At 39.6% G+C, this 27,138-nt stretch overlaps 1 protein-coding gene across 4 annotated transcripts in view; it reads right to left on the bottom strand.

The window, feature by feature from the left end:
• The window catches only part of CDKAL1 (CDKAL1 threonylcarbamoyladenosine tRNA methylthiotransferase), a 229,161-nt gene that overhangs the window by 129,527 nt on the left and 72,496 nt on the right, over window positions 1-27,138 (bottom strand). For all 4 annotated transcript variants that reach the window (XM_082234990.1, XM_082234989.1, XM_082234991.1 and 1 more), the window contains 3 exons: window positions 26,704-26,800; window positions 23,909-23,957; window positions 13,979-14,099 (listed from right to left, as the gene is read on the bottom strand). In XM_082234990.1, coding sequence (XP_082091116.1) covers window positions 13,979-14,099; window positions 23,909-23,957; window positions 26,704-26,800 — 267 coding nt within the window. The remainder of the gene's footprint in view (window positions 1-13,978; window positions 14,100-23,908; window positions 23,958-26,703; window positions 26,801-27,138) is intronic.

Below are 27,138 nucleotides of genomic sequence, written 5' to 3'. Positions count from 1 at the left end.
ACGAGGCAGGGACAGCCTTATGCAATAAAACATGCTAGGTAATGTCAACAGGCAGATATGTTGGCATAAGTGCTTAGAATTGCTGTGTATAAATTATCAAGGTTTAAATCCATTATCATTTTCAAATTCAATCATCATGCTTATGAAAGTGCACTAAGGGAGTCTGCACAATCTACATGCGGGGTGGGCAAGGAGACACAGAGACAAAACCCAGCCTAGGTTAGAAAGCACTTTTAATTTTACTGCTATGGCAATACCCACTGAACACACCATAAAGTATCTGCCCCCACTCTCAATATTTACACAAGAGCAGAAGGTTCTTTAGTTATAAAAGGTTTTCCATCAGTAGCAATCTGGGAAAGGACACTGTTCTCTTACTCTCCCAGGTACCTTTCCTGTCCTGTTTAACCCCCCCCTTAAAATAATGCCTAATACTTTTCTGATAGTACTTGAACAAGCACCAGGCAGCATGTACAAGATGGAACAATTTTTTAAAAACAAAAATCACCCACAGAAGAATTCATAACATTAATTACTGAAATTTTAAATTCCAAAACTGACAGAATTTTGATGTTAAGAAATGATTTCAAAAACAAAAAAATGCTGCAATTCTGGCAATGCATAGATGCACTATGGTAAACAAACCTGTTGGATAGGAAATTTCTGCAAGTTGTAAGCTGTTCTCTTGGTAGCTGGTTACTCCACTAGTGGAGCTTACGTCCAGCAGAGAACAGTGGAGTAGATTGAGAATCATGCCCCTCCCCTTTTGTTTGTGTTCTACTATTTTATAGAAAGTTGACTTGGAAGTTCAAGACATTATGGCTTTTGCAGGTTAAGTAACAAATTAAGTAAAGAAGTAATGCTCTTCTAGAAACCATATGCTGGTGTGGCTATACCTAAAGCTGGAGTATATTGTTTACATTACTCTCCCCACCTCAATTCCATTACTGCCCCCTTTTCCTCCAATCTACCAGAATGATGGAAATCACAGGATTCCCTTACAGTCCTTACTATACCTATTTTTGTACAAAGTCAATCTGCATCAGCACAGCATAACTGGATTATAACATGGAGGAATAGTTTTAGCAGTTATTTATAAAACAAGAATGGCTACCCCCCCCCCACTCCTGTGGATTGAGTAATGCACTTAGCAAACCAAGAAGTCCTCTAAGATTAACAACCCCTAAACCAGCCATATAGAAAACTCAGCTGAAAAGTGGGCCGCTGCCTGTGATAAGAGCTATTGTTTTCACTTCCTCAATGGCTTTTGGGACATAGTCTTTCAGAGTGGTTAAATCACACAGGAAACATTAGGCTTCAGTTAATTCTGAAACATATAACAGGTTCTTTGGATAAAAGGTATTGTTTTAGTACTGGTCAAAACATCCGGAAGAAAGGGGTTAAGAGTTCTATGTGAGTGGGGCATGTTAGCGAGCTTAATTTAGACAGACAGAGATAGCTATCAGACTTGCTTCAAAAAAGAAAAGAAAGTATGTCAGTAGTCTCTGTGGGAACACAGCTTCTGAATTGTGTAGAATAATAGCAAAAACACCGTAAGCCATAAAAAAATGCAACACCATGTCTTTGAAAATGAGCTTCCTACAGTGACACTTAGGCAAGATTTTTCTCTTCCTATTTCTGCTATAATTTGCACTAGGTTCTCAAATAGTATGAAATTGTACCAGGAACTGGTACTCAAAGCATGTTCCAATACTACTAATGTTGCTAGCACCTTGTTTTCTCAAAAGATGATCTAAATTGCTAGCAACCAGTAACTGCCATAAAAATTTGAAGCCAGCTTAGCAGGAGAATGCTACTTATGTGGATTCAATAAACAGGCTTTTATGGGAAGAATTTTGCTTCTCCTTTTGAGAGGAATATGCACAGCTACAGTAACACATCTAGCTGCCCCAAATTATGCTTAAAGCTAATAAAAAGGTTTAATATCTTAAGTCCATTGCTCTCTTGAAAGTTCAGAAGTAGCTAACAATATTTCTTTTTCTAATTTCTAATTACAAGCACTCTGTGAGGTAGGGCCCTATTGCAAAATTTTCACAGATTGGGGAAAATCATTTGCTCTGTGGAAAATGTGCAGAGGAATGATCAGAACCTTCTATAGATGATAGATGATTTTAAAAGGGTCTTCTCGGTAGTGGTGCCCACCTTGTGGAACGTCCTCCCATCAGATGTCAAGGAAATAAACAACTATCTGACTTTTAGAAGACATCCGAAGGCAGCCCTGTTTAGGGAAGTCTTTAATGTCTGATCTTTTATCGTGTTTTTAATATTGTGTTTAATATTGTGCCCAGATGGGTGGGGCATTGTTATATGCAATAAAATAATTAAAATTTTGGGGGAAGGAATGTTACTACTCCCACTGCCAATAACAATAATTATTCTTTTTAGGAATTGTGAACATAACCCAAATTTGTGTGTATATTCAATTTAATTCAATCTTTCTGTATTCTTGTATGTAGTTGATATTTATGTCCTTTCCTTAATTTTTTAAAAGTCCTGTAAATGACAACTTTGGCCCTGAACATTGCTGGATAGAGGAAGAGTGTGATAAAGTTATTACCAATAACTAAAGAAAGTATTTTGGGGAAGGGAAATGAAACCTTCACTTACTTATCAGATCAGCCTAAATCAGGAATGTCCAAAGTCCGTTTCATTTCATCAAATCCGGCCCTCTTTGAAAAAAGTATGGGTACCCCTGGCCTAAATGATCAACCTTTCATCTTTCTTACATTTTAAATGTTGTGTTTGCACCTGTCCTGCCACATTTTCATATCTCAGTTACCAAAAACCAGTCTGATTGTCTTGATGTACCTTGGCCCAATCTTGCCTTCCTCTTTTAAATAACTCAAGCCTGGAACTATTCCAGGTCACCTGCAACCAGGTATTATAAAAATAATGTCTTAAATACACTCTTTGAAAAAGAATAGATAGATACTCTTCCAATCTGGTGTTCAGCTCATGAGTCAGTCTTAAGCAACTGCAACTGTGCAAGATAAATCCATTTCCTCTCTTTCTGAAGCAGTGGCTTCCTGGCAATACAGATATGACAAGGCTTTTTATAAGGCATTAGACAATAAATTAAGAAAAATACACATTGGAGCATAAAAACCAGTTCAATGAAGTACAAGCAGGCACAACCTTCCAGTCAACCATCACAAAATGTTCCCAAGTTTCAAGAATAAATTTGTGAAAATTAACAAGGAAGAAAACAGATGTGAGCTAAATGAAAACCTGTGATAAAGGTAGATGGGGTAAAAGTGTATGTGATATTGCTCAAATTGTTCAGTAGCTGAAACTTCTGTGAGCTTCTACCCAAACACCAACTTTTCCTCTTGACATGGATATTGTGCCTTTTACACAGGATAGCTCAGAGAGATAGCTCAGTTGGTAGTGCATGGGAGTCATAGAGAGGGAGAGATCTCAGGGTTGTGGGTTCAAGCTCCAAGTTGGGCAAAAGATCCCTGCATTGCAGGGGGTTGGAATAGATGACCCTTGTGGTCCCTTCCAACTCTACAGTTCTGTGATTTTACATACTTGTGACCTTTCTGAAGCTGAACTAACGCTCCCATCACGGCTGACCATTGACCATGCTGACTGAGGTTTCCAGGAGTTGGGATCTAGTAACCATTGGAGGGGCACAGGTTCTAGGGTGACAAGCAGAAATGCAGCAAGTGAAATCATTCCCACCACTGAGGGCATACACTTTTAATCACACACCTGTTAAAGGCATACAAACCTTGCAACAAAAACAGCTGGCAGTTGGAGGCAAGTAAAGTCAACAAGCCTTCCCCCTGCAGCTAACTGACACTATCTGTCCTGAGAGAAGGAAGAACAGAGCAAGCAAAGCAAGCAAAAACAACAGCAGGGCCTGCTCTGATCAGACTGTCCCTTCCCTTGGGCCAACTTTACGTTTTATATCATTTATTTGTTTTAGTAAACTGCCTTGGGAGCATTGCCAAAAAATGCCATATATAAATACAACAAATGCATGAATAATAGTAATGACTGAAGCAAGCCACGTTCCACATACACAGTGGTGCCTCGCAAGACGAAAAGAATCCGTTCTGTGATTCTCTTCGTCTAGCGTTTTTTTGGTCTTGCGAAGCAAGCCCATTGATGGATTAGCGGATTAGCGGCTTTTAGCGGCTTATCGGATCAGCTGATAAGTGGCTTAGAAAAAGGGGGGGAAGGAAAAAAACCCCGCAGGAACTCGCAAGACATTTTCGTCTTGCAAAGCAAGCCCATAGGAGATTCGTTTTGCGAAGCACCTCCAAAACGGAAAACCCTTTCGTCTAGCGAGTTTTCCGTCTTGCGGGGCACCACTGTATTGTTGATGTAATCTTTGCTTGCAAGTTTTCCATTTCCACATATATATCTCTGTATTTCCACTGTCTTAACTGTTCTACAACTGCCAGTGGAAAGTGAAGTAGCTATATATTCATAACCAACAGGAATTATATTATATATTATTATGAAGGCTGTTTCACACTTTACGCACACCATGGCAGATGCATAAACTGTGTCTCAATGCGCTCAGGAGCTCTAATTTGCCGCAAGTCCCTGACATGTATACAATGGATATTTATAGAATTATGCCTGTCAATCACACTTTTGTGTGTCTGCTACAGGGTGTACATGAGGGTAGCTGCTGGAAATGTGATTGCTTTGTAAAGTAGCTCAGACAGTAACACAGCTATTTGGCTCAGTATTGGAAGCTGTGAAGAAAGTTTGCATTGAGATCTCTACCAAAAGCTAATATACTTTGGTCTAGTGCTCAGAGATCAGAATGTACATCTCAAATCTCACAACAACTTTATTGACTATCTATTTGTTTCTGGACTCAATTTAAGTGTTGTCCTAAATGATCTGGGACAAGGTCATCTTAAGGACACCTTGCTCCCACAGAGACATGCCTGGACTTTGAGATCAGTCTTGTAGGCCTTGCTCTTGGTGCCATGATGAGGGCCTTTTCAATAGTAGCAGCATGGCTCTGGCACACTATTCTAATGGTACCGTGTCAGAACGCCCTCTCTAACCTCCTTTCAACAGAACTTAAAATAAAACTTTTTTTTGCAGGCTTTCAGTGTTTAATTCTGCTACTGCCTCAATTCTGAGATTTAGCCTTAATTATATACAAATAATATGTGTGTTCTTAGCAGCTTATTTTAAATGATTGTTTTGTTTTGCACTGTACTTTATGTGTATCATAAGCTGTTCATGGTATGATTCTAAAACAATAGGATATAACCAATAATTATATTCAACAGCACGGTCTAACAATTTAAAAAGTAAAATAGTTCAAAGCATTTTAAATTTGTACATTTACTCTGCCAACTATGCATCCTCACAAAAATTTATCTCCAAAACGTAGGCCATTTGACACCAAACAGCCTTTCCATGCAAAGAGCCACAGCACCAGCTTGCCTTCTTCTGCAGGTGGTGGAACCAGTCAATGTACCATTACTGCAGCTGACTTTCTGAGAGTACAATACTCCCAAGCCTCAGTTCCCAATCTCATTGCCACACTGCGAATTCTTCAAGAGTAAAGGACCATTCTGGACTGCAGCCCGATGCAAATTTAACCAACCTTAATTTTTAGGCCTACTGAAATCAATTATCTAAAAACATAGAACCTTTCTTGTTACCTCTGCACTTTTCTTTATATGACATGACTGATTAGGACATGACCGATTAGGATTAGAAAAGGTGAATATTAATATTTTCTCTTTACTATTCAAGCACACTAACCTCCATTGCTTCGCTTTAGAAAATAGTTAACCCGCACTGCAATGTTCTGCATATTTATTCTGATAACTTGTTTTGTCAATAGCGATTTCTATAGTCATATAGGGCCATAAGAAGTTCAAGCGTCATCTTGTTGCCAAATGTCTAGTTGAAAATACAAATAGTGCTCGGGCACAATTGACAAAGAATTGTACAATAGAATCATGTGATTTTAAACAGGTTCATCTAATTCAATGAATCCTGGTTTATTAAACCTATAGTGAATATGGAATTCACACCTCTGGATGAAACTTATTTATATCTAGTGTAAACCTGCATCTGTTTTTCTATTTTCCTAATGTTGGTTCATTTCTCTCTTTTGCCATGGTTTAGGACTTAAGCTAAATCAATAAAAATATCAGGGAGAGGAATGGTTATTTACCCTCAAACCATGGGAAATAGTACAGTGAATCAAGCACAATCTAGTTTGCAGAAAGTACGCCAACAAATGAGGATAGTTTATCAAAGTAAAAAGAAAAACAGATTGGCAGAAGCTGGGAAAAGCAGATGACTAAGCAACCTCTTTTGTAAACATACTCCCAGCTGTACTTTCAGCCTAATAGGAACTCAAGTTGTTGAGCAACAAGTTACCTTGCTCCAAGGTAACTAAGGCTTTAAAATGAGTATATAAACACACATGACTCACACACAAACCCCAAAACACAAGCATACTAGACGTTTATCTCTTAAAAACAAGAGAGACACCAAGTCTCGTTCTGGGCTGCTATATAAAGAGATCATGGGACTGCCAAACATTTGCTGAGAATTTAAAACTAAATTAATAGATGTGGTGAGTGGCACATTCCTGCTTGACCTTTGCATAAACTGCTCTCTAATTCCCCCCCCCCACTCCATCTACAAATTGCCTTTACACAAAAACAAAAAGAAGGAGGAAAGAAAAAGAGAAGACTTCAACTTATTTTGGGACACTTGAATTCCAAGGGCCTACATGCATTCACCACAACACACATAGGCTCCATATACATTATCCCCATCCTTGAAGTAATAAAAGACACAGGACCTATTTGGAGTGTACAAGCTTAGGACCGGGGGTAAACAGAATTTCCAATGTGCAGAGACTGAGAGTGATGAGTGGAAGGGACTGGGAGATACATCCTCAACACACCCAGTGGAAGAGACTCCCATGAGAGGGGATGGACTCTCCTTCCTTGGAGATGTTTAAACAGAGGTTGGATGGCCATCTGTCACACATGATCTAGTTGAAATTCCTGCATTGCAGACCCCCGGGGCCACTTCTGTGATTGCACAATTCTATGACTTATCCGCAGAGGACTATGGGGGAATAGCACTAACTCAAATCAGACTGCTTAAGCTCAGTATGTTGATATGCCATCTGATGACCCAAACAACAACAACAAAATGCAGCCCAATTAATGACAGGACAGCAATGGATGAACACCAGCCAAAGGACAGGAAATGTCAATTCTTGATACTCTAGAAAATGGGACCATCTGTTTTCAAGCACACAGAAGCCTTGATGTTTTCAAATGTAAGACTAGAAACCTACTATTTAGATTGCTATTCTGCATGATTCTAAGAGAGAAAATAAGAGAAGTTGACATTCCTAGAATGTCTGCAAAGTCAAACTTTCCTGTTACAAATGAAGACATGGACAACAGCCACACAGATACTTCTAAGGACTGGTAAACGTGCAATACTGGGGACTGCTTAATCTATGTTTTTAACCTTTGCTTAAAAGTATAACTAAAAAGAAATTTCTTCTCATTCTTTCTTCCTACTTACTAAGAGCAGAGAGAGAAAGAGCTAGCAAGTGGACAAAAAGCAATGCTACTCCCCTTTAAAAAGTGGAAAGGAAGGAAAATACCTCTTGGGCTTTATAGCGGGAAATGCACTGGGCCTTTGTTCCAGGAGAAAAAGTGACATTACACAACACCTTTGAATAAACTACTCTTGGCTTGGCTCAATAAAAATGCAATCTGAAGCAGTTTGAAGCCAATCTGCGACCAACATGGCATAAAGATTTGGGCACATATTTTGTAAGTCACAGCCAAAAAGAGATGACTACATTTCTTTAAAATATATGATGTCAGCCACTTAGATTAGAAAAATAATGGGACAGACTGTGATCTGTGAAACTGTCTTTCCATTCTGTTATTGTTAACTATCTGATACCATGAATATTTGATATACTCCAGCTGGTGCTCTTGCATGCTTCAGGCCTGGCAACAGATACTTCAACAAGTTACAGTTAGACAGGAACGATGGCTTCTGCATTTAAGATCGTTTAGTTATCCTTAAATAATTCAAAAGCAGGAAATCACAAAACAGTTTTTACCTCACAGAAATATACCATATCCTAAAATGCATAGTTTTGACATTTCACCGATATCTGTCCTACATCTAAAGCATGATTTTCATGTGCCTTTTTGTTGCAATTAATACAAAAACTACTTTAGAAATGAGTGGGTGGGGAGAGAGAAAATGATGCATGTTCACAATAAAAAATACAGGTTTTCAGCTGCCTAGCTATTCAAGAACCAAATAATTTTGACTAGCTATCCATACCTACAAGAATTAGCTTCTAAAAACATGCTGCTATTACCAAGCAATCTGAAATATAGATTCAGTCTTGCAGCCAATTATCTTATTGGAGCAGTAATAAACTTTGGCTCTCATACTTGGCATTTTCTGAAGGGAGTAGAGATTTCTACAAAAAAATAAGAGACCCCCCACAAAACAGGAAATGATCTCTTACCAAAACTCTGAATTAATATTAGAATTCTTACTCCTGTATAATAAAATGTGGTTACACAAATTAGCCACTCAAAAGGCGGGGTCCCCCCTTTTAATATTATAATGAGAAAAGTATTTCTGCTCACATGATTGCAATACCATTTCTATGGTATCAAGGGGTCTGGTTTGTTAAACAAAACAACACTCAAAATTACTTTTATCAATATATTCATAAGAAATTCTGTCAGGTGCAGAGTCTGAATGCAGAGTGCTAAAGAAGGTAATCAACAGAAATTATTTTGACGAGAACCAAAAGAGTAATTAGCCTTTGCTTAAAGTGAGCTGTCAGCACTTGCTTCAGTACTTTTCTATTTCTTGCTAACAAAGAGGGTCTTCTACTGGGAAAATAAAGGCCAATTATAATGAAGTATTTTACGTCAGCAGGCAAATTTCATCTATGAGTGCCATTCTGAGTATGAAATTCCTCTGACTTACAAACAAGATTTAGGAATCATAGGTCAAAATTATATTCTCAGAAAGACTTAACACAAAATAGATATGTAAATTCTTAAGTCTGCAGCCCTGTGTACACTGACACAACAGTGTCTCCAATAAATGCAGTGAGATTTACTTCTAAATGTGAAACAGATCCAGTTGCAAAGCTATTGACAATAACGTTCCTTTGAGATACTGAGCAGATGCTTAAAATATTGCATTTATATGCAATTTTTGAGACTACAGTGAATTAAAAATGCTCACTGAGAGTTTTAGCTAACATAGGTTGCAACGAAAAATAGGCCATTGATTAGTGCTTTGGCTATCCTCCAAAGGGTGTGTGCGCATGAGCATGCATGTGCTGGGGAGTGCGCACCCAGCACATACCACTGTGCTGAAAAATGGGTTGCAGGACTAGACAAGTAGCCATTAAGTTACCTTGATCCCATAAATATTCAAAGCTGGAATGACAAGTAATTTAGCTAAGTTCTGTATTTGGAAAGTCCCTCCTGCTGGCCATTACAGTGAAACATGAGGTGTAGAAGGTTGTGCAACAGCTTCACAGAGACTGAAATACCCGCAAGAAAACTGTGGAGACAAAGCATTATCAAGGACAACTTGCCATGCCTTCTCTCTGCCTTACACTCTGCTACATCTGGCAAAGCAGCAACTTAACCAAGGCAAAATAAGCTGGGGTAACTTGCAATGAGAGCACAGTGAGACACAGGTTATGAAGCTGCATTCAGTTGTGAGCTCAACCTGAAATATTCACGGACCATTGCAGCAGATCGTGGAATTAGGCAATTATGTTTATTCATGTAAGAACACTACTGCAATAAGGAAATCAGCAGACCCTTAACCACTCCCTTGTAATAAAAATATGCTGCCTGTGATCGGTAACCACTTAGAGGTGGCCACACGTGAACACTTTCTCCCCATTCTGGAAGATGGCAGCATGCAGATGCAAGCACGCACTGCAATTTCCACAGATGGAAACACAACAGAGGCAGCCACTGGTAAACTCTTCCTCTCTCCTGGCTGAAGAGAAGCTCACATGAGCAGGGGACAGAGGGATCAGAGCATGAGGATAGTTGAATGGCTCCCAATACTTATCTGCAAGGCTTCCACATTTCACAGTGCACATCCCAAGGGAAGAATCCTCTACCCTGTTGTGTATTTAAAAACCACTGTGCTAAGGGCCAAAATGAATATGCTGAGGGACAGCTGTGATCAGTATCTCTAGTCTCTCTCTCCCCCCCACCATATCCTTCTTTTTATAACTAGTTAACAACCCTATTCAAGCAGCTTCAGGTGGAAGTAGTGTTGAAACCTTTCATTCTGCACCAATTCCCTTGATCTATATCACCCTCTCCAACTGCTACTGGGGAGAAGCCAGAAAACCCAGAAGCTCCAGCTTCTGTGCGGGTTATTGTTTTGGTTTCTTATTACGCTATGCATTTTTGTGTTTTTATATTGTAAACTGCCCTGTAATCTTCCGATGAAAGGTGATATAGACATTTAATTAATAATAACTACTGCAAACTGTGGCTGCCAGAATATATTGGCCAGTGAAATCATACTACAGTGGTACCTCTGGTTGCGGATGGGATCCGTTCTGGAGCGCCAGTCAGATCCTGAGGTTTTCGCAACTGGAGGTGCCTGTTATGTGCATGTGTGAGCACATCTGCGCATGGTAAACCCGGAAAAATACTTCCAGGTTTGCCATATGCGTATCCCAAAGGATACGCAACCAGAGGTGCTCGTAAGTAGAGGCACCACTGTATACCAATACTGGTTGCCTATTTACTTCTGGGCCTAAAGTGCTCGTCTATATAGACCGAAATAGCTAGGATTGTCTCTCCTTATATAATTCAGCCCATGTCTGAAGAGTTCTTCTCCACAGTCCACTGCTGGGTGAGACTGTTAACCAGTTAAGACAGGTCAATTCCATATAATATTGCTTCTCTTAGGAAACGTATGTGTCCTAAGAACATACCAATGGAATCACAGTTCAGAAGAGATACATGGACCATTATTGTAATTCTAGAATACCCAAGTCCTTTAGGGCAGAGGGAGCCAACGCGGTGCCCTCCAGATGTTTAGGACTAGAACCCGCAGCACCCCTAACATCTGTATTGTGTGTGTAATTGCTGTTATATTTTAGATATGCAATTTGCGTGTGTGTTTATTGTGAAATCACCTTGAGATGCTTCATAGGAAGCAATATCAATATCATCATCATCATCATCATGGTGGCGGCTCCTAGTCATGTTGGCTATGCTCTACGCTTTGCCCCCAGGATTGGGGGCAATATGCTTCTGACTACCAATTGCTGGAAACTGCAGGTGGGGAGAGAGCTCTTTGCTTGGTCTCTGTTTGCATGTTTCCTATGGGCATCTGGCTGGCTACTATGAGATGGATTAGATGAGCTACTGGCCTGATCCAGCAGGCTCCTCTTATGTTCTGAAGGGCTGCTGTTAAGAAAAAGCAAAGGGCCAACTATTTCAGTGCAACCCTGCCCAGTGGATAAATTGTAATTCACAATTCTAAAGGGGATGCAACTAACAGGCACAGTAGCAGGTCTGGCAGCACATTCCTTATGTAAGATGCCGCTGGAACGATGCTGGATTAAGATAAACTTTGAGCTACAAAAACTGCACATGTTGGCTGCTCTTACCCCTTGGGGCAGGTGTGGGAATATCAAACTAAACATATAAATGCATAAATCTAAAGAGCAATGTTCTTTATAACAGCTCAAACATATTCAGTGATGTAGAACTTCATAAATAAAACAAAGAAAATAATGTTAAAGTACTTAGATTAACAAAGCTGTGGTTACATATTTGGACAAGTAATTGGAAAAATACTGTGTGTCAGAGATCCCATTTAAATAGTTTAATTAAGAAATAGTATCTTTGATGTATTCCAGTACCACTGATACATGTACATGCATGTGTGTGTACACATACCTCTAGAAACAGACAAAAATAAAAAAAGATTTTGCAATTATTTCTATGGTAAACAATTATTTTTTTCCTCTCTCATCTCCTAACTTTTAAGCACAAGTTGTTTGGATTCATATGAAAAAACGTCAAAACTTTTTATATCCTTTTTGCTCTCAGTAATGGCTTCTCCATTTAGCTTTTTCATTTTTAATTACTCTTTGAATACTGTGAAAGAATGTGCATGATTACATTATGGTTCAGTTCACAAGTAATGCTAAACCAAGATATGGCTTAGTGTGAATGTGAGAGCCCCTGGACAGGAGATTGTGTCTGTTTTCCTCCTTTGGTCTTGCTGATTCTGCACTGCTATGAGCTCAGTCACTGTATATTATGCTCTAGGAGGCTTAGTTTGGTCCGAATCGAGTAAACACTTCCAGAGTTAGCACTAAATACTTCTGGTACATGAGCCACCACAGCCACTGGAGGGCTGTGAAATTTGTGCCCCAGGCTTTTTAGTCTACACATGTGCTATCTGAAACCAAAAGGACACATTGGTTGACTGATGTGAATTTTTTCTCAGCTCTCCTACCCCACTGTCTAAAGGAGAAGGCAGAAACAGGGGCAGTGCTGGGGAAAGCAAAGTTTCTGTGAGGGTAAATTGATGGACCAAGAGAGGAAAAACTCATGGAAGAGGACTGTTTTCTGGACAAGGGAGCCGCAGTTCCAGAGAGAACAAAAGGAAAGCAGGGAGAGGGGAAAGCAATGACTATGGGGAAATTGGACTGGTGGAGAGAGAGGAGGAGGGTTTGTGTGTTACTGCTGTGTTAGCAACCAGGGATGACCCAGGCAAGAGAGATAGTGTTCTGTTTTTAATTAGACCAGCTGCTTGCCTAATAAGAGATACACCACAAAAACAATGACATTTGCAGCTCAGTCTTCTTTTACATAAATAACTGATTCTGCAGGACTTAGTTCCCATGGTGCAGACTTTAGAGTAGATAACACTGTCCTGTAACCTCAATTCACCTTAGCAGACTAGTATAAGCTTTTGAGAGATAATTAAAAAGAGTGTTAGAAACTCAGATATATAAGCTAGGCACAAATGGGTCCTTAAAACAAGGTTACAGTCGCCAAAAGGGAATGTTTAGTTGTCATTTTTGGGCAAGACGGCTTTAAAGTCTTATTTTTCAAATGATGGACTGACTGTGATTGATTCTCAGCTAAACATCTAGCTAGTTCAGATGACAACCTTGAACTAGGTTAAGAGCTTTGAGAACTTGAAAAGTCATTTGATCCAGGGACAGCCTATATATTCCGACCTCTTTTTCTTAATGATGACTGCTCCTGCTCAGGCTGCACAGAAAAAGCAAATTTGATCCAGAAATTCATTCCAATTGTGCAGATAAAACATAACTGATGGAATTCTACAGCGTGGGGTGTTAGTGTGTGAAAACAGTCCAGATCCAATGATCCTCAGCCATGTACTTTCAGATGCTGGAGATGTCAGGCATCATTCTGGCACCCAGGCATCACCCAAATTAAGAGCCAAAACCCAAGCATATTAAAAAAGCAATGTCCTCAAAAGTGCTATTCGATTTCAGGAGAGCTTTCCAACAGTATCTTGTGGGTCCTGAGGGGGAAAGTAGTCCCATGGTGGTTCCTCTAACCACAAAACGGTCATGGAAATTGGCTGTGTAAAAGCTGGTGTAGGAAGAGTTAGTCATCATACAAAAGAGATCTATCCCAACACAAGAAAGAAAGATTAGAAATAGCAGACACTACAGTTTAAGCAAACACACACACACCCCCTTCTATTTTTATAACTGTGAAATATAAGTAAATAATTAGGTAACTTGTCTTACAGTATTAATGCTACTGAATATCATGGGAATTTTCACTGTTCCCCCCTAAATTGTTCTTTATGGTATGACCTGAGGCAGCTCTGCATTAAGAATGGACAAAAACGAAATTGAATTTCTAGGCAGTATTGAATATTTTATGTCAGTTTGAATGATGCTTACCCTGTATTGATGGAAATTATTTCTATCAGTGGGTTCTTTCTAATCTTTGGCAAATCCAATCGCGCTCCCCCCAACCGTTTTCCATTATCCTTTTTCTGACCCAGCAATCTCACAGAGTGACCTTCAAATAAAGGGGGAAAATGGTACCATTATACATAAAACTCATTTGTTTTAATATATTCTACTCAAATATTTTGCATTTTGTTAAACAAAAATAGACCCAGGAGTCTTCTGGTAACCAACAACTTACCAAGTAAAGGAAAAGCCAACATTAAAATTTGTTGTTGTTATTATTATTATTATTATTATTATTAAGCTTAGCTCCTTTCATTATATCTTGTTCAGCTATTTGACAAAAGCAAGTCAATCCATTTTAAAAGCCAAATTCCCAAGAAACAGCATTTTGATTATAATTACTGTAAAAATATTACTATTGAGTTTAAGGGTGTTGTTGTTCCCTTTTGAACAGTATTAGACCACAAACCCAAAGTTCTAGGCAGTATGCTTGAACTGATGGGTGTCAGCTTGAGCAAGAATTTCCATTAAGTTCTCACAAAGTAATGCAAAAAGATTCGGATGAGGGAACATTTTCACAATTCAGCCGCTTGTTGTGCTTCTCACGTATAATACTACTGACATGTGAGCACTTTATTGGAATTTATGGCTCCATCTGTAGCTTAACTGAGCTCATTCAGAAGCAACTGCATATTGACTTCAAAATATTCAAACACAAATATTCAGAAGGCTCATTTTCCATAATTCTAGACACATTGTTTCAGGTCACCCAAATCAAAGTAAATGCTTTGGGGGGGGGCTAGCTTTGCAAAATACTGAGTTACAATTTCTAATTAAACGTTATTTTGAGAGAGAGAGAGAGAGAGAGAGAGAATGAATATATATATAATTTCCAATAATGGATTGGAATTGGCACCTACCATGATAATAATAATAGTAATAATAATAATATTTCAAATTTAAATGTAAATAATCAAGATTAAAAAGCCCAACCAATCTGACTAAAGCTCTCTGCGGACAAACTCCAGCTCCCTTAGCCTAAAGTGAGATGAGCACCGACTGGACTTAATCAGCCAGGGGTCCTTTTCCTTTACCCTTTTTTACATGCAGTCAAACATTTATTTCATGTTGGCATAGCAAGTGCTAACTTCATTTCATTCATCATATCTCCCACTGGATAGCTCAGTTGGTTAGAGTGTGGTGCTGATAATACCAAGGTTGCAGGTTTGATCCCTGTAAGGGACAGCTGCATATTCCTGCATTGCTGGGGGGGGGTGGATTAGATGATGCTCAGGGTCCCTTCCAACTCATGATTCTATGATCAGTAAGACCACAGTCCAGAATCACCTGAGTGTACCACTGTGCCTGAACATGCAGCACCTTCCCTCCTTCCTTCATGGCATGTTTTAATGAAATGGTGGAGTCTCCAATTAACCATTGTTTCCATTTCATCTGAACCATGAAACTATGGTTGTTACCATCTGTGGAACAACTGTGGGACTGAAACCATCCTTTGAAGTTAGTTTACGATCCCGGTTTGTTCCAAAGTTGGTAAGCAAAATTTCCCTGCACAGATAAAACAAACTTGGAGACTTCAGCATTGCCACAAATGGAGGAGGGGAAGGACCTGCATACACAGGAAAAAGACTCATACATAACTAAGCTTATTAATATGATCATCCATGCCCAGCCATTAAGTCAGTCATTTAATTTTAAAATGTGACTTGTTTCTTTTGCAGTAGGAAAGGCTGAGGAGGCAAAATCATACTGGCCCTTTATATTGAAAGTTACAGAAACATTATTTTAAAAACCATTTTTTCATCCGCAGGTTTTCCCAAGCCAGCAGAAATGGCCTTAAGTTACATATGCAAACAAGCAACATTACTAATTACTAATTAGGGATCTGTACTGACCGCAAGACTCAATTTGTACTGTAATTTGGTTTGAACTGATCTGGAAGCAATCCAGTTTTGCTAGGGGTCTTCAGCCAAATCCCAATTTGCAAAAATTAAGTGTCAAACTTCCCCATTCACTATTATGGGCAAATTAAAATGAAACATTACAGCATTTCCCCCTTATTGACAGAACTGCATGAAATTTGTGGACATAGTCACTTCTGACATATCAGAAACAAATTGTCACAGTATTTTTATTTTATGTGATGATTTTTATCTACCCACCCCAATGGCAAATGAATTGTCTGTAATTTTAATTTTTTGGGGTATGGTAGCCACACCTGAGGAGATGAATCCTGCCAAGTTTCAAAAGGATAAATGCAGTGATTTTCCTACACAGATAGCCTTTACAGTTTGGAGGATGTGAGGGGGGAAAAGTATGCATGAGAGATTTTCCTTGATAAGAAACCTGTCAAAATACTGATAAATAGGACCAGGAATTTTCCTGCTACGTATATTTAACACTGATTTTGGGGAGGGGGTATTTAAAGTGTTTCGCTACCTGCTCTGTGGTTTTAGTGGACAATAATTTTATTATAAAAATAACACAGGGCTGTCTCTGGGAAAAGAGTCCACAAAATTTCAAAATGATGATAACAGAATCTTAGGGACTTAACATTTAAAAAGAGCTTTAGGTTTTTGTATGGCTCAACTAAGGTCAAAAGCTGATTTGAAAGGAGTGGGTATGTGGTACAGAAGCAGAAGGATATGAAAATCCAGCATTTTCCAAGCAAGCACTACTAGAAGAACTAGCAAAACTAGCAAAGAACATTGTGACTGGAGAGCCCTGGTAAAATCATTCCCTCTTTTTAGAAGATAGATCTCTCAGTCACAAAAGAACTTTCCCTTCACCACCTTTCCTCATCCTGTTATTTTCCTTATAAAATGATACGCTGAGGAAGAAATGTCTCATTTTTTGAAGGCACACCGTCTGCAGCGCTTCTGAAACATCTGATTCCTCCAATTGTCCCAAACTGCTTTGGAGGTCCCTGCTTCAACTTAGGGCACGGCAGAGAGATCCCACTTCACCCTGAACAAGTTTTAAATCTGTCTGAAGTGGCCCAATACAGATGAATCTGCTCTATGCTCCTACTGCTTATAATGCAATTGTGCAGAGGTTGTTTGGGGTGGCAAATTGTTTTCACCAAGCTGTTCCTATCAGCAGTCCCCATTAAAAAAAAATACAACACTCTACTGCTAACATTACTGGAAGTGAACACTGGAAGAACTGCATGGCTAGCTCTTTTATGTGACCAGGTTGCTCCACAAAGCAACCGCCACCTAACTTGCCTTATAAAGGGCTACACCACCATTGTTTACATTTGTGAGTCAAGACAAATGTAATAGTATCATGGCAGTAGCGCACTGAATTCTTCCACTGATGTAGCACTGAAGACAAGAAAATCAATTGGCATGCCAGCCTTTTCAGAGTTGTCAAGTAAAACTTTTAGTCAAAAATTCAGTTTAATTAAGAGGTAAAACACCATTTTATGTTAAGAGTGTTACACCTATCATAGATGTCAAAAAGTTCAACAGCATCTAGAAAAGGCCTGTTATTTTCATACCAGCAAATGCCAAGAATTCCATTATAACCTACTGTGATTTCAGTAATACATGGACTCTGCTAATAGCATTCACTCAATTATTCATTTCCACTGTATCACACTAATAACAGCAATATCGCCAACTGATGAGACAATTATTTGCCCATACTTTTGTTCTTTAATTATTCTTGGATTTAACAATATGCATACTACTTTAAAATTCAGGTAAATTAAATCCAGCTAAACATCAAAAAGAGCTTTCTGACAGTAAGAGCTGTCAGATAGTGGAACAGACTCCGTTGGAAGGTGGTGGACTCTGCTTCATTGGAGGTTTTTAAGCAGAGGTTGGGTGACCATCAGTCATGAATGCTTTAGTTGAAAATGCTACATTGCAGGGCTTGGAGCAGATGACCCTCGGAGTCCCTTCCATCTTTACAATTGAGTGATTCTATGAACTCTGTGCTTACCTATATCTGTGCTGGATTGTGGCCTGTGGGAATGCGAGTGTATGTTTACAAAATGGTCAAGAATGAATTCATTACTCTCTATTTAAGGTCTTAAATTATGAAACAACTTCACTGGAAATATAAGAACACTTAGTTCAGTCCATTTCAATACAGTGGATTGGATCCAGACTTTGGCATGCTTAGTCTAGACACACTGAAAGCTGACAGGGCTTAAATTAATGTTTATTTCTGTTGATTTGAGTCGACTATTAAACCTGACTAAAGGTACAATCCTAACCCCCTGATGGTGATGGCTGTGGGGATTAGGATAACATGTAGGCCCAAAGCTGTGCCCTGAAAACTGCTACCAGCTTTTCTGCTATGGTAACACGCAGAAAGCTTCATGGATGCGTCAAGGGGCTCAGTTCCTGTCTCCTTCCTTGTGGCTGGCAGGATTCAGCATAACATTACATGCATTAGAGTCTCTACCCCTCTGCACTTCCCCAGATCCTATTAGGATTGCTCTGCATGTTTGGATCCAGTCCAGAGTTGGACTGATTAATGACTGATATTTTGAAGAGTTTTAAGGGCATGGCCTACTGGAAGCAGAAATTCCATGCTCCAGCTTCCTAACCTAACTATCAATACATATTTTTACAGAGCTCCAGGAAGCTACAGATAAATAGAATCCTTCCCTTTAAAAATTAAAAAAGCTATTTTCAAAAGCTAACATACTGAGTTCCTTTTGTAATGCTGTTATCTGTGATCTCTTTTGTAGCGAAGTGAAGTGTAAGTAAGAAAAAGTTATGCTACGAATCTTAAAATGATGCATGATTGGGTAGGGAAAGCTTTTAAAAAGGCATTTCATCTGAATAAGGGAGGTGATATCTGCCAGCTTCAGAAGCCAGCAGATAAGTGTACTCTCAAGGGAAACCAAAACATAGTCATTTGATATGCTGAACACATGGCATGTTTTTCAGTGTTTTACAACTGTTATACACTGAGCTGGATCCAGAGCAAGTTAGTCACAGTTAAGATCCCATCTACAACTTCCCTCACCATCCATTTTTCCTATGTGTTGTGACTTTTAGAATCTAAGTCTGCCGGCAGGGATTATCTTGTTTGTTATTGGTCTCTTGTGAGTTTTGAGGGACCAAAAAGCAAACCAAAATGCAATCAATCAGTGTGACTAATATTAGGATTCAAGCCATTCTCTATTCCGAACAACAGAACAGAACTTCAGAACATTTGGTTGCTGCCTGAGAAAAAGACAACAAAATGACCATGTGAAGGGCACTGAATATCAGATTTCAGATTAGAGCATTGTTGATATTGCTGCTACTGTTTACAACCAGAAGCACATGGACTCGTGACAGCGCATTGCATGCAAATATGCCAAGCACCCTCTTGCTACACAAAACTCAGACGCACTAAAGGAAGACGGCAACTTGCTTCACATAATTGTTATAGCCACACATTGAGAAGGAAGAAAAGGAAGAGGAAAGCGGGGGCAACTTCCTTTTCCAGCTATACCTATTAGTCTTAGGTAAATTAAGAGTGGAACAGTTTATCTGAAGATACTGTACTTCCAGTTGTTTCATCGGAGCAGCAACTTTGTTCAATAATGTCCATCATCAAGGTGAAGAGGAATTCAAAGGAAGGATGAGTAACATAAGTAAACTCCAAGCTTTTCCCCTCCTTCTTTCTCTCACAGTGAATAAGCCAAAACAGATGGACAACCCACTAATTACTGGGGAAATTGTAAGAACTATTTCACAAAGTCAAGTAATTAGCATTAAGCTTGCCTAAAAACTATTTTCATATAACCATGATCACCACTTTTTAATTTTAATAGCCCTAAGAAACAGACCATTAAAAATAATGGAATGCCTGGGCATTCCACCACCAGTCAGGCCAGAAACTCTCTCAAAGTCAGCATGCTATAAACACCCATTGTAGGGAGCGCATTTCTCATTATCTGCTGAAAAATTCAAAGAAGAAAAAAAAACTTCCTACGTTGACCAAGTGAAATAAATGTGAGAAAGAAAGTAAGAGTGGAAGAAAACAAGGGGAAAACATGCCTAAATTGGTTAAACCAACTACTCAAGCAAACGATAAAGCTTATATTGAACATAAAGCCAGACATGACAACTCTCTCCCCTGTCAAGCAAGGGAAATAAATATAAATCTGGTGAATACTGTGAGAGACAGTACTGGATTCATACCATCAAAATGTATTGCAACTGTCATAACATGAAAGGGAAAAATTGGTTGTCTGTATAAACCCTCTCTCACTACAGAATGCTGTTTGGCATACCTCTTTCTGTTTAAGCTTTCTGTTTAGTATTAATTCAATTAATAAGCAATCCACTCTTGTTATTCACATAGTGAAGAAATATTGTATTTAATATTTTTCATGTGACTAATAAACATCAACAAGAAAGGCTACACAGAGCGTGTCAATGGATGCCCACACTATGGCTGTGATAGGGTGAGAATGTCTAGATTTAAAAAGACAAGCTATGAAAACTTTTACCGATGAACACAACTCCTTTGCTCTTCCCCTCCCATTAGCTGTAATTAAACCAGGAAGTCACTAATTAACTATAGTTTCCCAGTGCTCCAACTAAACACATATGCAACATCCTCTTTTTTGATCTGGAATTGGAGTTTGAATATTCACACCATCAATTCAAAGTTACCCACTACCCTTTCCATCTCTTTTGCTAAGGTTTTTTAGGTAGGTGGAAGCACATCATTTGTCCTCCCATTCCACCAATATCTTTTATATAAAACTCTCCCATTAATAATACCTCCAGCAATACTATGACAATGTCTACTTTTTCTATTTGTACGACTGACCAGATTCCCATAAGCTATGTAGAACGTATCTTCCTCTCTTCTCCAGCTAAGTGTTTCATTTCAATGCCAATTCTATTATTATGTTTCAAAGATGTTAGTGTTTTATTTTAAAGCTTAATTTACTAGTTTCATTTAATTTACCATGGCTATAGGTAAAGGTAAAGGGACCCCTGACCATTAGGTCCAGTTGTGGCCGACTCTGGGGTTGCTGCGCTCATCTCGCTTTATTGGCCGAGGGAGCCGGAGTACAGCTTCCGGGTCATGTGGCCAGCATAACTAAGCCGCTTCTGGTGAACCAGAGCAGCACACAAAAACACCGTTTACCTTCCTGCTGGAGCGGTACCTATTTATCTACTTGCACTTTGATGTGCTTTCGAACTGCTAGGTTGGCAGGAGCAGGGACCAAGCAATGGGAGCTCACCCCATTGCGGGGATTTGAACCGCCGACCTTCTGATCAACAAGTCCTAGCTCTGTGGACCTACGCCACCCGCGTCCCACCATGGCTATAGAAAGTTTAAAAGGAGAGCCTCCTTCCATATTCTGGAGTAGAAATGGAAGTAGGAAGTAACAAGTTAACTGATGGGTGACTGATGGGTTTTTAGTACTTGGATTTCACTATCATATAGGAAGAAATATCCACAGTGATTTTAAAACATTGAGTGTGAAGAAATTATATGACTATTTTGCTACATGCACATGCAGCAGAATGCTGAAATAAGACATAGGTTTTCAATGCATGCACACGTGACAAAATATATACGTGCTTCTTTACACATTGATTGTACATGCTTTTTTCAAAGGACAGTGATCTCACTGTTAAAAAAATGTATTGCGGAAAACAGCCCACAGAAAATGTGAGAGAGCACTTTGATACTTCTACTCTTAACCACCCTGAAATAAATATTATGAAGGCCATTACATAAATATTGAAACAAACAAACTGCTAACAAACACCATGCCAGTAAAAGCATTATTCATTAGGCTATACAACACACACAAATCACATAAGCTTTTAGCAATCAACAATAAAAAAATAGGCTGGTAGCTAGCAGTTAGCAAACATTAGTTAATATTTAAACTAGGAACAGATAGACCATATTACTAGACACATTAATGTGACTGAAACTTAGTAAGCGTATATGAAGTCTGAAAAGTCCAGCATCATTGAAGTTATTTCCTTTGACTTGTTTTCAACAATCCTGTCCAGTGACCCATTTCACAAAATGTTTTGTGAAATACTCTAGACTGAAACAGTTTTTGCTCAGTCACAAAGTCTAGTTTCCCCTTAATCCCATAGGGGTGCACTTTATATGCATGATGGCATTTGATTTTCCTGCAGGAAGCTAATTAATTTGATTTAAAATATTTAAGCCTGATAGTGTTTGCAGTATTAAAGTATCAAAAGAATCTGACATAATTTTGTGTCAACAAACAACAATTGAGCACTCTCTTGTGGCATGAAGAAAATGCCCTCACAGGACCTGCAATCTTGCGGACCTCACAGGACCAGATATCCCCAGTGTTGCCATGACGGCACTGGCAACAAGGGCAGAATCACAAGCACATTCTCCATTATGCTTTAATTATCATGTCTTCATCAGAGTCTCTTCTTTATATGCCTCACCTGATAGAATAGCAGAAGGTAACCACATGAGAACAAGCCTTTTTAGTGGTGGCCCCATCTGAAGAATGGCCTCATCAGGGAAACGCACCTGGCACAATCAGTTTTTAGGCATTAGGCTAACACCTTTTTATTCACTTACGCCTTAGGTAGCTAAGCCCATTCTAGAGGAATGCTCATCTTTTAGCAGGGTGGGTAGGCTTGCTATTATTATGTCATCGGACAAGCATTTTAGGTATTAGTATCATAAACTGCTTCAAATTTTCTGGCTTTGTTTTTATTGGTTGTATTTTATCTTGTTAAGACACTATGGGACTCTTTTTGTAAAATGTAATAAATAATAAAAACAAACAAACGTGGCAGTATAAAAGTGCTGAGATTCTCAGAAAGATACTCTGTATGGGACTGTAGGTTGTTAGGCAAGAGTGAATAAAAAAATAATCTATAGAATCATAATTTCAATGATTATCATTGAGGATTCAGTGAGCATGGTACTTTACAAAGCAGAATGCAGTTCCCTTCCCAAAATATCTTAAATTCTAAACACAGATATAGCTTTTCCTCTACTGGACATGTACTCATGATCAGATTGTGAAGTAAGTCATATTGGCCAATGCCCATTGGTATGCAGCCACACTTATTCCAAATCAACAAGTCACAAATAGGCAATAAAATGAGCAGTGATCTCTTGGAAGTATTTCATATCATGAAATAGTAGTAAAAGAAGCACTGAAGCAAGATTAAAGGGGGGGGAGAGAATGACCAAAGATCTAAAATTGTGCATTTCTATATTGATTTGGCTAAGTTTTTTTTACAGATTTTTCTAATATATTCAGCTGGTTATGAGCTTTAAAGCCCTATGAGGCCTAAGACTCACGTACCTACGGGACCGCCTCTCCTGGTATGCCCCGCGGAGGACCTTAAGGTCTACAAATGACAACATTTTGGAGGTCCCAAGTCGCAAGGTGGTTAGATTGGTCTCAACTAGGGCCAGGGCCTTTTCAGTACTGGCCCTGACTTGGTGGAACGCTCTGTCACTAGAGACTAGGTCCTTGCGGGATTTGACATCTTTCTGCAGAGCCTGCAAGACAGAGCTGTTCCGCCTGGCCTTTGGTTTGGATTCACTCTGACCCTTATGGTTTTGATCTATGGGCTACTATTAAAATGAGGCTGCATTTTAAATTGTATTTTAACCCGTATTTTAACATATTGGTCCCCCCCCCATTATGTTTTTATTGTAATTTTACTGGTGTTAGCCGCCCTGAGCGCGGCTCTGGCTGGGGTATAAAAATATTATTATTATTATTATTAATAATAATAATAATAATAATAATAATAATTATTATTAGTTTACACTTCAGTCATTATTTACAGTACATACATGATATATTTCAACAGTACGGCTCCTTATGGGGTCTTTGTGTTCAAAGTCAGTAATGAGCACTGGAAAGAATGAAGACACAATCATTTCAGGTGAAAAGCTTACCTTTGATAGTCTCCTCAACAACTTCTACAACACGATCTATCTGCTGAACCTGTAAAGATTTTAAAAAAATACAATGTGGATATTCTGATGATTTTTGGGCGGTTCTCATTCTCCATGAATTTAATTCACATAGAGAAGAAACATACATGTTGCTGAATCTGTGTTATATTTCTGCTTGTAATATAGGAAAGACAGCATTTTACTCCTGCGTAAGTGGGTGGGGAAACAAATCCTAATGACACAAGCTAGCCACTGCACTCCTTTAGCAATTATCCAAGGTAAAGGTTGGTGTACAGAAACTTATTTCATAATAATAAAGAAACTGAGGTACCACCTTTACTTGTCACAGAAATAACTGAATCCAAAGAAAAGATGGGTACAAGTTTCAGACCACCAAGACAAGGAGCATTTACACAAAGCAGCAAACTGATATATTAATGCATGAGTAGCAAAGTCGCTTGGTCTGATGGGATTAATAGCAGATATGGATAAAAAACAGGATGGGACACCAAATCTGGCTTAGATTCAGATTCAGACTTACACTCCTATCTGCCTCTCCCGTAGCAAATTCCTCAGATCAGTAACCCACAAGCAAACACCTACAGATGCCCAGAAAATCCATCACCACCACTTCCCTTGTACAATTGGCCTTGTGGAATTCCAATTCTAGCAATGAAGACAGGTATGGTGTACATGTACACGAATACATACACACAGAGAGAGAACACAATGCACACACACTTCAGGGTCACCTCCTTTTTGAGTTTTAGCTTGTTGACCTGATCTCTCCACCCACCCCTTAGCTACGTTCTTATATAATACTGTAGTGTTATTTGGGATGTTTATTACCTGCTGAAAGAAGATGGGAGGCTGCTGCTGTGTATCTTGCTCCCCCTGATTGGAAGACAGGTGGGAATTGGGTGAAGTATGCCAGGATTGTAGGACTTCTCCCATTTCCTCTCAAGGCTCTATTTATTATAACGTGGCGTTAATGATAATTTTGTCTGCTGGTTGGCTGACTGCAATGTAAGAAGTGTTTTCTGCCTCAGGATGAGGGCCTGTTGGTGGAATCTGTCCCCCCAAGTAAAAGGTGAGAGGTAGGTTTGTACTCCTAGGTGGGAGAAAGGAATAGCTTGATCCATGTTTTTTTTCTGTTGCCACAGAGATTAACCGGCATTCTGAATACATGCCCAGGGTGATGGATGAATATTTTGCGATTTTGCAGTTTTATTTTGATGTTGTGCGGGTACACTTTTCCTGGCCCCCACATGCATCAGCAGAGTGCATATAAGCACACCCCATTCTGCCTTCTTCTGGGTCCAAAAGCACCCATGCATCAGTGATGGCGCATCAATTGGATGCCCCTATAATGGTCATTGCATGTATTTATTGTACCGGTGTTGCGTATTTCTTTTTTATTAATATGCTGTTCATCGTTCTGGGGATATTTGGGCCAAAAAGTGGTACCGTATTTTTCGCCCTATAGGGCGCACCGGCCCATAGGGTGCACTTATTATTATTTTTTTGGGGGGGGAATAAAGAACAAAATTTTTATCCCCCCCCCCCGAGCCCCAAAGAGCAAAGAAGCCATGACAGCGAGCGGGATGGATCCCGCTAGCTGTCCTGGCTTCATTTTTAGCCTTGGGGCTGGGGGTCCGGGAGCGAAGGCGAGGTTGCCCTCAACCTCGCCATCGCTCCCGGAGCTTGCTTGCGGGGCTGGGGGCGGGGGAAGCCCGAGCGTCCCCCGACCCCAGCCCCCAGAACAGGCTTGCGGACATCTGCACAAAGCACGGGATGCGCTCCGGAGCGCGCCCCGTGCTTTGGGCTGCAGGCTGCTGCCCGCAAGCCTTGGGAGCCCGGCGGGCACTCCCGCCGGGCTCCCAAGGCTTGCGGATAGCTTCCTGAAGCCTGGAGAGCAAGAGGGGTCGGTGCGCACCAACGCCTCTTGCTCTCCAGGCTTCAGCGAAAGCCTGCATTCGCCCCATAGGACGCACACACATTTCCCCTTCATTTTTGGAGGGGAAAAAGTGCGTCCTATAGGGCGAAAAATACGGTATATAAACATGCCATAACCTAACAAAACCACATACACACACTTTTAATTGTTTTCTCCACTATATACAACTCCCAGCCTCTAGTTCCAAATTTTCAGGTCAGCTTCTACTACAGTTCCGTGTATTTGTTTTCTCTCTGGGTTTGTTTGTTAAACCCCTTTGGGTAGCATGCTTCATTTAACTTTATGTAAAATGCTCATTATATTAATTGAAGCTGATGCTGATAACAGGTCTGCCACTAGTTCTCTTCAGTTTGTCAGGATCAGCTTAGTGATCATATATATTCCACTGCCTTTTCTCCTTGCCTCAAATGGTAGCAAAAATGACACTTTCAGAATGTTTTATTTCTGTATTTGTCTTAGTTAGAAGTAGTTACAGGTATATAAAGAACCCTAGAAGTGAATGAGTATGCTTGTGCCTGACTTGCAAGCATATATAGGTGTACAAGTCCTTCTGAAGTCATGTTTTGGAGGTGCATTACTGATGCCACAAGTTTGCCACCCCAAAATCTGCTCTAGAGGGTTGTGACTGCTTCGTTGAGGCAGGAGAAAAATCTGAAGAGGGGCCAGCTTATTTCCTGTAAGCTACTCCTGCCTTCATTCACTAGAGGCGCAAGTAAGCCAAACCCAGAGATATTACACTGGCAAACGAAACCTCAATATTGTTAACATTATTAAAACTATTGAGTTAAAGTCTGAGGCTCAGGTTTTAACAATGCCACTTCCATAGTCATCTCCTTACCCCAATGATACTCAGGCCTTGTAGGTAGTCTTGTCGAGGCTGGGCTTGTGGAACACATCCAGCTAGAACAACTTTCTTTTTTTCTTCTTGTGCTTTCCTAAAAGGCATTTTTAAAAGCAAATATTATTTTCCTTGAATGGCGCAGCAACCTTCATATTTCATTGCATTACTTAATATCTGTAAGTAGCATTTACTAAAGAAGCTTACAAAAATGCACCAATTTCATGCTGTAGCTTATCATACCCCAGCTACAGCATTTACTATCTACCAAAAACTGTAGTAGCATACTTGTAAGATGTAAAGGCAAAGCTTGGCCTGATGTGATATGTAGTCAATAGATCACCTTCCTGTACACAGATACAATTGATGGCAGGGATGGGGAACCTGTAGTCCTCTAGATGATGGTAGGCTACAACTCATCACCTGCGATCTTTT

Source organism: Podarcis vaucheri (assembly GCF_965113315.1).
Source record: "Podarcis vaucheri genome assembly, chromosome: 8".
Taxonomy (NCBI): Eukaryota; Metazoa; Chordata; class Lepidosauria; order Squamata; family Lacertidae; genus Podarcis; species Podarcis vaucheri.
This window is presented reverse-complemented; position numbering and strand designations above follow the sequence as displayed.